The sequence below is a fragment of the Centruroides vittatus genome, unplaced genomic scaffold, assembly GCF_030686945.1.
Source record: "Centruroides vittatus isolate TY-2023 unplaced genomic scaffold, ASM3068694v2 contig_374, whole genome shotgun sequence".
Lineage (NCBI taxonomy): Eukaryota > Metazoa > Arthropoda > Arachnida > Scorpiones > Buthidae > Centruroides > Centruroides vittatus.
Window position 1 is genome coordinate 893,967 of NW_027122196.1, and position 12,660 is coordinate 906,626.

General features: G+C 35.3%; 1 protein-coding gene across 1 annotated transcript; it reads left to right on the plus strand.

Annotated features, from left to right (window-relative positions):
• Positions 1–7,426: 7,426 nt before the first annotated feature.
• On the plus strand, positions 7,427–10,557 carry LOC136975548 (uncharacterized). Its single transcript, XM_067270622.1, has 2 exons — positions 7,427–7,498; positions 10,180–10,557. Exons 1-2 carry the CDS (start codon positions 7,427–7,429, stop codon positions 10,555–10,557), a joined length of 450 nt encoding a protein of 149 aa, XP_067126723.1.
• The last annotated feature ends 2,103 nt before the right edge of the window (positions 10,558–12,660 follow it).

A 12,660-nucleotide genomic window follows, 5' to 3' on the forward strand; every position in this document is an offset into this window, starting at 1 on the left:
CTAGCTGAGGTTAATAAGGCTTAACATAATAATATAATTATTCATAGACAATAAGTTAAGACCTAATCTCTATAGGGCATCTATAAGTTAACAAGACTGGTCAAGCCTATCTGATAGCACGCTCCACAAAAGCGAATGAAATATTTTTAAAAATAAATTTATTATATCAATGATTATTATTATTATATTATATTTATTATAAAACAAGCAGATAAGTCCGGCGTTGCTCGGGAAAAAATTAACGATAGCGAAGATTAAAATTGTTACATTATAGCCAATCTTAACCATTTTTACAGAATGCAAGAATTAGGTCCCTCTGTTTTCAGACTAATTAGAGAATTTTTAGATGGGTCTAAAAATATGTTCAATTTTCCGCATAAACGCAAAAAACCGCTTCTGCGCCTGTAAATCTTTCAGGCCGCTTTCTCTTAACAGTTTCATTGTTAACACTTCCATTCTTAACACTTCCATTGTTAAGGAATACACTTCTTTCGTCCCCACGTGGTACCCAACTAAAACGCAGTTAAAAACAAAAAATTGCATCTAAAATAGTACAATAGATGCTGAATTCTTTAGAATAAGCCTTAATTCTTTCCCTTTTCCCCTCGGGGAATTTCGAAAAATCCCTTCTTCGTGTACGTTCTCGTGACTCACCCTAACTGTGTACCAAATTTCAACTTTCAACTCTTAACCGTTTGGGCTCTGCGCTTATTATTATTATTATTATCAACCCATCTCGATTATATATATAGATTTTAATTTGTGAATTCGATATGATATAACGTAGTATAATAATTTGACTTTTTGTTGTTATATATTAACTACGATATTTAATTGTAATAATACGTTTAATCTTACTTATATATTTAAATTTTTATTTATTTATAGAAGATTTTCGGGATTTTTTCGCTCTGCGGACATTTTAGTGTCCTCTATCGGGTCGCTGTGGTCCCTATCCACCGCCCTCTCTTAGCCAAATTATAGTTACGACAACACTTCCATTATTAAGGAATACACTTCTTTCTCTGCATACGATATCGACGTCCATAAAAAAAAACTGAATCTCTTGCATCAGTTTCGATTCTCCTATCAATGGCGCATATACTGATTTTTTCTGATAAATAAATGTGTCAATTGAATTGGTATTTTAAGAAATATAATGAACAGATAATCATTCGCTCAAACCATATTTTACATGATTAAATTAAATTAAACAGGTAAATTTAATAAAACAACAATTTTCTAATCTGTGAAACTGAGTTGCTGTTTCCTTAAAGCCAGTTTAATGAGTCCTGTTAATAGATACGTACTGTACTAAGGGACGAAATAAGATTTTTTCATATTTTACATGGATTGACCGATTTTTCACTGTGGCATATTATTCTATTTTTACCAACAAATTTTGATGTTCACTTGAATAGAGCTTTGCATAGACAAAATGAAAAGTTACTGCTTTACACATCTCTTATGCCACATCTCTTATTATTTTTTGCCATACTCCACACACCTCGAAAATGAAATCACTCTCTGCCTCGCGAATTTTTCACGATGGTTGTAAAAAAATTCCATAATACTGGGATTGGAGTCGTATACCGCGATGAGCACTACAGAATATGATTCGTTGTACGCATTCTTAGCGAATATTCTCATACAGGGGTTCTTGTAGAAGATTATTGAAAAGTAGTTTGAAGTTCAATAGTTCTAAACAACACATATACAATAATTAGTTACTATATACATATGCAATTTGCAGATAATCAGAACATCATTAACGCATGGCATGCCAAGGGTTCTCACCGGTTGCCGAGTTTATAAAACTATTGACACTGGTCGTTGGTTGTGGATTCTGACCTCACTAACAGACATGCCACATAGTTTTCCGGATTTTGTTCACTTCTTACTTACTTCACACTTAGAGGCCAGATTCTTATAAAAAGACTTGCTATTTTGTCAAAAGAATGTTTAGGGGAAAGCGTAAGAGTAAAATTGGTCAGGTAAATTCTAGATCTAAAAGAATAAGAACAACTGAGACCCATGAAGACAGTGAAGTCCGACTTGAGCAACATCGAGTAATAATAGCTGCATCTGTACTCTTCTCAATTCTTTAATCTCTACTTTCTCAGAAAAAAAAAAAAACTATTCCATCATGCTTTAACAAAGAATCATAAATCAACAAAGAATATTCTTAAATTAAACATTTTCAAATTGAAATAGTATTTCTATAAATGGAAATGAAAATGTGATTTTAATTCAATGATAAATAATTGAACACTTTGCTAAATTTTCGATTTATTTCTATCAAATTTAATTATAGGTACTCAGGTCAATAAAATTTTAGATAATTATAACGATTCGATAATATATTAATTTAGTTATACTTGGTTTCTGGTATACATAAGTGATGCCATCTGTTGTCATAACTTTAAAATATTAAAAATTATCATTTGATTTATTGTACTGTTTCATTGTTTGGTTTATTCAAACGAGACAACTTTAGTCTATCCTGTAATGAAGATATTTCTCGCTTTAGCTTCAAGGAGATAGAGAGACTATTTCGTCAGGCTGGAGAGCGTGTGAAAAGTTATAAGTAAAGGTTTCTTCCAATAATGAGACTAATAATATCTATCACATCTTTCTTAATTATGCATAATTAACAGAGATCAAGATTAAAACAGTTCTCTTTTTTGTCTATTTTGGCCTATTTAACAATGCATTTCGGATTGGCAATTTTCCAATCACTATTCGGGCTCACGGCTTCAGTGTCTAAAGTTGTCGTCTGCAACATAAGGATCAAAAGGTTAGTTCGTCTAAATATACTTTTGTTATCCAGAATGATGGATATAGTGCACATTTTGCACACATCCTAATGGCGTAGTTTCTACATATCAGTCTCTTGCACTTACTAGCATGTTTTCTTTGTTTATTTTCGATGGGCAAATGCAACGCTTTTTCCATTTCTCACAATTATTAATACTAACTTTATCCAGTTTGACGTTGCATTAATAGGGGAAAAGTGCAACCTCCACGGCGACGAGGAATCTTTGCGAAAAGCGAAATAGTATTGGGCTTAATAAATCGAAATCTTAAGAATTTGATTTATTTCATCCGATGGCCTAAAATGGACAAAAAAGGATATTAATCAAACGAATTTCGTGCAATTTTCGGAGATTGTTAAGCCTCAAGTTGTAGAATTTAAGAAGATGGTCTTTTACCTATTTACTGTGGACATTCTGCACGATGTCAATGCAGAAGATGATATATTTATCAAATTCCGAACACAAGAAAATGATTGAAGCAAAATTATAAATTAATTAAAATTAAATTTAAAAATAATAAATTTTTAAAATATAATTTTAAATATACAGAAATTTTAAAAAATAAACTAAAAAAAATATAATTGATTTTTTTTAAATTCTAATTTTTACGAAATTCGAACGTCTTTTAACGTTTGTTCGAAATTCGTCACACAAGTCGATTCGCAGTTCGATTGTTTCTGGTTGATGTCGGCGAGCTTTTCTTGTGCTGTTTGATTGTGTGCTGTTTTTTTGCCGTTTGAGGAGTTTTCTAAAGAAAAAAAGAGATTTTTGAGGTAAGACGTAGTCCATATTGACCCTAGACGTGAAAAGAATTTATTTAATATTCCCGGGAGAATCGTGCCAGAATACATCTCGGCCCATCGTTCGATGGTCGATTCGAATCTTTTAGATTTAATAAGGAAACTGCAGTGAGCATTTTGCTTTTCTCGTCGACATAATTTAAGCTTTTGTTTTCACTCGACTAATTGAAAATTTTCTTTTTTACAGAATGAAGATGTTGGAGTGGTTCTGCAAGAGGTTCCGATGGAGGGAGGGGGTTCCTCGGAAGGTGCGGAACAAGTCTTTCGGACTCTTACCGCGCCCGAAAAGACGTTGGGGGAGCGGGGACTCGACCGTGTCTCTTGCCAATCGATTAGTTCGGTGTTGAAAGAGACCGTCGAGCGAGAATCGACCTTCCCCAAGTGTTCCACAGTCTCCCGGAGTCGGGATACTGCGACGCTACAATTTGGATCCGTTGCACTTGGCCAAGGTCTTCGGGAATCATTCGATTCTCCAAAAACCTTTGCCAAGTGCAACCACAGATCTTGTTGTGGAGAATGTAGGAAGTGACGGCTCATACGAAAACAGGAGTTGTCACTTCCTGTTTTCTCGTGTACTGTCTGTTCGTCCCCGACAGGACGCATTTTCATTTCATTTCAATTTTTATTAAGGCACATACGCGCATACTCAGTACCGTCAAAACATAGCTGAGTGTAACATTTTTACAGTATTTATGGTGAATTAACATCTAGATGGAATGGTTGTACCATAGTTTTTACATGAGTTGCAATGAGTAATGGAATTACAGAGGATAAGAATAAGTAGTCACATAAGGCATAATTTATACGAAAGGACAAATTGAATTGCAGGTATTTGTTTACAGATCGATAGAGTAGAATAGATGGTGAAGATTGTTACGATACATGGTAGTGGCATGAGGTGGGGTACCCTGCCAGAAGGCCTGGCAAGGTTACAATATAGGGTATTTCCAGTAGACATTTCATTCCAACTAGACTTTAGGATAGAATGACACAATATTATATTAAGAATAGTTAAATTAAAATAATTTCAACTTAACCTAAAAAAAAAAATTAAATATTAATAGTATTAAAGCATGGCAACCAAAGAAAGTCAATGAGCCAAGTGTTCCTGTATGAATAGCGGTAGATATACGTATTATTATTCCAGGATACGTAGTACAGATGATGATATGTTGAATACACGTGGCCGAATGGCGATGGCATTGTGAGATGCCGTAATACAGAGAACACCTGGAATGGTTGTCGTAGAAAGGCAGTGCATAGTATAGTGCATACTGCACTGCAAATTAATATACGCCAGGAGATGTCAAATTGTCGACTAGCATAGTTCATTTCATTTAGTTGTCCAAAAGTTCTTGCAACGAATGTAAAGTGGATGTTCCAAAGTTCCAAAGATCCTGATAGCATGTTCTTGGAAAACATTCGAGTAAGGACGCAGAAGTCGGAACGGGAAGGAATCGGAGGAGGGAGCCGTTGCAAGTGGAGGAACCGTGGTCTGTGGTTTTGTTGGTGCGGACGGCTGTTGTTGCCTTGGCCTTGGCCAGTGGTAGTGAACCTGGTCCCTACCGCCCACTAGTGGGCGTTCCAGCTCTCATGGTGGGAGGTAGGGTTTTGTTCGATACTGAAGCACTTTCCACTTTTTAATTTAATTGACTTTTTAAAAACATTGAAATGGAAATTTTTAAAGTATTGTTTAAAAAATTTTCATAGCATTATTTAAAAACATTTTCATTAAATTTTCATAAAATTTCTTAGTGTTTATATTTGAATTTCTGAAAATACACTACAGTAGAGTCCGCGTAAGTCGTCACCCGGATAACTCGACACCATCGGTTAAGTAGTCACTTTTCTGTAGTCCCGGTCGACTTACATAGGCATTAATGTTAAAAAACTCCGGTTTACTCGACACCGTTTAACTCGTTACTACTGGATACTTTTCGACATACTTTTGCTGTCCCACACTCCGATAAGTCGTCACCCCCTCCTGAAAAAATGAATTCACTCCGCACATGTAGTGCGAACTCATTTTTTTTCGGAGGGGGAGTCGATTTATTTATTAATATATAATTAATATATTTAATAATATAATAATATATTAATTTTATTGATATATATATACATATTAATAAAAATGCCTTAACATTTTATGTATTTTTAGGTATAAAATAATAACAGATAAACAAAAAGAAAATATACACTCTACATCAACGTCACGCCAGAATCCAATTTTGCATTTTCTTACGCTAGAGGCATTAAGAATCCTTACACGTTACTTGCCAACAGGGCCGGATTAACCCACTTTGGGGCCCTAGACATTTTCTTCTCACCGGGCCCCCTCCCTGGCTATAATATAATATAATAGAAAGATTAGAAGTACGAAATAATCTAATAATCTTAACCTTTGTTGTTATTTTTGCCCGGGCAACGCCGGACTCATCATCTTGTAGTTAATATTATTCTTATCGCTATAAAAAAAATTATAAATTATCAGAAGAATTACTTTCAATAAGAAGAAACATAAGAATACATTTTCTTTAGATTTTAGAATTCACAATAACCATATAAAAGGCAATATATTTTTGTTTATTGGTTTATTAAATACAGTTGTCCAACAAAAAAGTAAACTATCTTATTTACAAATCTTTTCAAAATAGACAGTTTGACCGGGCCCTCCAAAAAACCGGGCCCTAGACATTTGTCTCATTTGTCTATGCGCGATGATCCAGCCCTGCTTGCCAACAACTGACAATTGCGAAGATGATGTTTTCAAGGTGTTCATGATCGTTGAAAAAGAGTCGAGACGGTTAAATGCTAAAAAAAAAACACTAAACGAATTTTTCAGTTTTTCATCTACACAGTAATTGTAAATGGAGGACACAACGTATTGTAAGCTTATACTACCGTATAACGCACTACTGTGTCTTCCTAATTGTAGTTTTGTGGTTTTTTTCCAACTTCGCTTTGGTCGTCACATCGGATAGCTCGACACATTCCCACTTCCCCTTGGGGACTCGACTGTACTTATATCGTCCGCGCATAAGTTTAGTTCACGTTACGTAAGTGAAACTAAATGGCGCTACCACCGCCTAGCATTAGACTGGCCATAGTCAGTAATTTATCTCTGGTCAGTACGTGGTTAGATTTGTGAGAGTAAGCACATGCCTATAGCTTGAAACAAAATATCTATATACAGGATGTTCCATAAATTTGTAAATAGTTTAAAAATTCATAAAAGTTGAAAGAATTGGTATATTTGAATGCGGTTTGCGTAAAAGTTATTCTCACGAAGAAGGATTTTTTTGGGTAGATAAAAAGAAAATAGTTCAAATTTTTGTCGATAGAGGGCGCTGAACGCGAGAAAATCGCTGGAATTGTGCAAATCTGAATCATATAAAATGTAGGGTTTACGATTAACAGCTCATTTCTGAATTTTCCTGTTACTGGCGCTGACAGTGGCGTAACTAGCCTTTTATGCGCTCCGTGCGAACATCTGTAACTACGCCCCAAAACTTGGTCCAGGTCATTTCTGCGCCCCTCCCAGGGTCGACGCCCTGTGCCTAGGAACCGCTGGCACCGCCCTAGTTACGGCACTGGCGCTGACATACGGTTTTCATTATGATGTTGACTTTGGTGGATAAAGCACTATTTCTGAAATTGTTTTCTTTCAGCCACGAATCGCCGGCTGAAACTTTATGAAGGTTTTAAGACACAGAATGAAGAAAGGTTCAGGTTCAATCACTCCTGTCGCATTGGTTTCCTTAGTACGACGTTTCGAAGAAACGGGAAGTTTGTGTAATTGCCCACGCAGTGATGCACAACGTTTATCAGAGGTCCAATGTGGCTTCGCAAATGGAGAATCTGAGAGAGCAGTCAACGAGTGTAGTAAGTAGCGCACGAGAACTGGCACGAATAACTGGAATACCAAAGACATCGGTATTCCGCATCCTTCATTACGTGTTACAATTGTACCTATACAAGTTGAAACCACTGCATCATCGCTTGCAAACTGTCATTTGTGGTGATGGCAGACACATAGAAGAAGTTTGTTAGTGCTGCAATATGCGTGTAAGTGTAAACATTTGTCTGCATGCAAACAAACGTAATTTTCCCATGAAATCCAGCGATTTTCTTGCGTTCAGCGCCCTCTATCGACAAAAATTTGAATTATTTTCTTTTTCTCTACCCAAAAAATCCCCCTTTGTAAGAATAACCTTTATATAAACCGCATTAAAATATACCAATTCTTTCAACTTTTATGAATTTTTAAACTATTTACAAATTTATGGGACACCTTGTATATAAGCCATTGATCCCACTGTTTATATATCTGTAATCTGTCACGGAATGCCTAGAACGCCCACTAGGGGCGTCCCTAGCGCTGATTTTGGGCTATTATTTAAATTAACAGTATAATTTATTTATTAACAGTATATTATTATTTTTATTTGTAATGAGAATTTATTATTGCTATGAATTTATTATTTATACCACGGAACGACATCGCTGCTGCTAGAACGCCCACCAGGGGGCGTTCCGGGCTATCTCGCTGTGAAATACTGTGAGCCATTAGAGAGGTTGCGGCCGAAGTTCAAACGTTAAACTTGTACGGCAAGCAGAGTACACGTTTGACGTTTGAACTCCAAGTAAAACACGTTCACATTACGCATTGACTCATGGGATATTATTGAAAAATGGTGGACTACGTTTAACAACGACGAATGTTACTAGCGAAGGTAAATAAACGAATTAAATTATTTTAAAGTATTTATAGGATGTTTAATAACACTAAATAATTATTTTTAATTAGCGTCGTGTCTCCTACTGTACGATAGAACTACCTCATACTTTTGTCGAAGGTAGTGGTTTATGTGAATTCGAAAGCATCTCAAAAAATTATTTTTAAAAATTTTACAAACGTATTACGCTATTGATGGTAGAAGATGCTGTGAAAGAACAAACCTACTCCTACAGAATTATGATAAGCTATTATGAACAGAAATATATGTGAATTCTATAAGCACTTTACATCACTTGCAAAAAATTGAATAATTAAATAATTTCTGGATTAAAATCGTCTGTTTCTTTACAATATTATTCATAAATGCTTAAATAATCATTATTTTAAAAAAATACGTCATAATTTTATCCCCACACAAAAAAATAAAGTTTAGGCCGAACTTTTACTCGCTATTCTAGACCTAGCAAACGCCATTGTCAAGCTAGAAATGCCAGATGGCGGCGCTCGACGTCCGACGTTCATGTTTTGGGCTGAAAACGACGGCCGTAACCTCTCTAATGTCTAAAATAAATAAATAAATAAATAAAAGAATACGCTCGTGGCTATTTGCCACAGTATCTGAAAATGGGTTTTATAGAATCTGTTGTAAATAAACTAATATCCAATGTGTTGATTGTGTCATAAAACATTATCAATGAGGCAATGAAGCCAAGTCGATTGCGAGAATATCTTTATACGAAGCATCCAAATGATAAGAACAAGCCCATTGAATATTTTCAGGAAATACATAAAAAATTTCAAAATTGTTCAACCAGTCGTTGCATCATTTAGGAGACAACATGCAGCGAACGAAGATGGATTAATTGCCGCTTATCGCATTTCACAATTAATTGCAAAAAGTAAAAAAAGCTATAATATTGGAGAAACTGTAATAATACCCTCTATCAAAAAATTTATCTCAACAGTAATGCATTAGGATATACCTGAAATGTTAAAACCTTGCTCTTAAGCGATAGCACAGTAAAGCGACGAAGAAATGGCAGTTAGTGTTGCAAAAAAAACTTAAATATTCTCCAAAACTCTTCATTTTCCACGCAATCGGACGAATCTAACCTTGCAAATAATAATGCTTTATTGATGGCATATGTACGTTATTTTGATGAAAACAATACGAGAAGAAATGCTATTCGCAGTAAATCTCATTACAGATAGAAGTGGATTATCTATATTTAATACTGCGAAATCATACTTTACAAAAAATAATATTTCTTTTAATAATATTGTTGCATGCACTACTGATGGAACACCATCAATGGTAGGTCGCTATAGTGGATTTGTTGCTTATTTGAAGGAAGAAGTGCCAAATGTTTTATGTATTCATTCTGTGGTGCACAGACATCATCTTGTAGGAAAACACATAAGTACTGTACAAGCCTCCATTCATCCTTAACTATAATTCGAGCCGTAAACAAGATCAAATCCAATGCAAAAAATGACAGAATGTTTCGACATCTGTGCCAGGACAATAATGAAGATTTTATTACGTTACTTTTGCACACAGAAGTTCGGTGGCTGTCAAAGGGTACATCTTCGGTTCGTTTTGTATCATCATATAATAATGTCATACAATTTTTTGAAAGTAATAATGAGACCAATCTGTGTCAACAGTTAAAAACAGTAAAGAATGATCCTTTTATTTGGCAGATGTTTTCAAGAGATTTAATAATGTCAATTTGCAGCTTCAAGCAGCTAATAAAACTCTTATAGTTTGCCAAAGTATTGTGTCATTATTTATTAACGAACTACTTCGTTTAATCTATTGAAGAGAGAATTTCATCAGTTTCCTGAATTATCATCTATAAAAGATGATGTAACTCTAGAGGATATTGGCAGATTCAGTAGCCACCTCAACGAATTAAAATTCGACATGGAAGAACGATTTGAAGATATTATGAAATTGAGGGTGTATGACTGGAAGAAAAAATTTTTTACCGCAAATATTGAAGAGGCTAATAGAACTTGCCAAGAAGAACTGTTAGAAATTAGATATGATGTAGAAAGTAAACATAAATTCGATAGTGGTGGATATGAAAACCTATGGCAAAATAAAAAAAATTCCTTTGTTATATCCAAATATGTGGAAAATGATATTCAGTTTATTGATACCTTTTCCTACCTCATATCTTGTGGAATCGGGCTTTAGTGCTGTTAATCATATTATGACCAAAGAAAGAAACCGCCTGAATATTTCCAAAAGGGGAGAGACCTTCGTTTGTTCCTTACAAAAATTGAATCAGATATCCAGTATTTAGTTTCGCAGCTTCAGCCTCAGGGATCTCATTAATAATTTAATTAATTAAATGTAATTTCATCAGACTTCATGCTGCTATGTATGCAAATTATAAATAAAAAGATAGATTTAACTACAGTAAGTTTTTTATAAAGATTTTTCTGCCAAACTTAGAAGTAAAGTATTTGGTAAGTAATTATTATTAAATGCTTCAACTTGCTGTAACTTTGCTTTATAAATTTTATAAAGTTACTTCCCTACTTTAAAAATCACTGTTACTGTGGGTTCCACAGTTACGGTGGGCGGTTAGAAAATTTTACTACTAACAGAGATACAAAAGTGGGCGGTAGGTATAAAAAGGTTGACTACCCCTGGTGTAGACGGTGATCCTCTTCGATTTTCGTCCTTTTACACTTGGATGCGACACCTTTTCTCGAACGTGACCGTTTCATACCCGGATGTGACCCCACGGTCTTGTCTCCCGAACGTGACACTCGGTCGACGACAACGGATTTGATTCCAGATTGTGACACGTTTACTCACCGGACGTGACATTCGGCCGACCTTTTTTCATAAACAGCTGTTATGAGGATTGAGGTTTCGGTTAAGTTAGGTTAGACTAGGATAGGCTGTCAGGTCCCTCGCTCTTCTCATGACACTGTTCGAGAAAAAAGACTGTCTGATAAAGGTAATAATATCGAGCTTAAATAATAAATAAACTTCTCGCTTTCTTATTGTCTTTGTGTTTTGTAGGAACATTTGGGAGGGAGATTCTTCTTCCTCCCAACTTTACCACGAAGAGGATGAAGTGGTCGTTTATCATAAAAGTGAATATTTCACGAAATCTTCGATGGTAAGAAGTCTTTCACACACACACACACACACACGGACACACGGACACGGACACGGACACAACATCACTGTACACGAAGATATACACTGTTTAACCTTTACTCGAATTCTCGCACTCACGCACTACAGTTCAAGAGCCTCGTTATGTGTAATTCGATACAATGAAACAACCCGAACACTCGCTTTCCACAAATCCAACCCCTGGGTCCTTTCTACAAATCCAACCCCTGAGTCCTTGTTGTGATTACCAGAGTCCTTTCGACTCTGGTAATCACAACTTGCATGGATTAAATAGCATTTCAGTCGTTTTGTGATGAATTTTTCTTAGATTCTGAAGACAAAGTCTGCCCAAAAAGGAACCACCATAGTGGTCCCTTTTTGGGCAGACTTTGTCTTCAGAATCTAATAATATAATTGCCATTTGGACGAAAATATACAAATGAATTTTTCTGTTAAATCTCTGGAAATTTAGTATTGTAAGAAATTATCTGCGACAAATCTCGCTGGTATTTTAGTATTGATAACTCTTACCTAAGATCATTAAAGATCTTCGTGCTCATCGTATATTTCATCATACTTGCAATATAGCAGCTGGTGGTTTTTTGTTTTGTTTATCGATATCGAGTTCCATCTAACCTGCGCTCATATACAAAAAAAAACAAAAAAAATAGAGGGAACATTGATCGAGGGCACTAAGACAGGGCTGTTTTAATCTTACCCATCATTGATTTCTGAAGATCCACAATGTGGGCTGCCGGACTTTATGAGACAGGACTTGACTCATCAGATACAGATCACCCTGGGTTCTTCAACAGACCGAATTCGATCTCAGGGCGTAGACTGAAGTCTTAACCGCTCAAACATCCGGCCGTCACCTTGCTACTAGGTCTTGGAAGTATAACAAGTAGAGACACTTCCATATAAACAGTTTGTTATTTGTACACTAGACACTTCCACATAAATTGTTTTTAGTTAGTCTTCATGTTACCATATCTCTCATATAATATATTTCGATGAGAAATTGATATTCGATGTACAGTACACTATACGGCCTAAGAGTTGATAGCGAACAAACAAACAAACATCTTCATCTATATATACAATCGAGACGAGTTGATAATAATAATAATAATAATAATAATAATAATCAGCGCAGAGCACAAA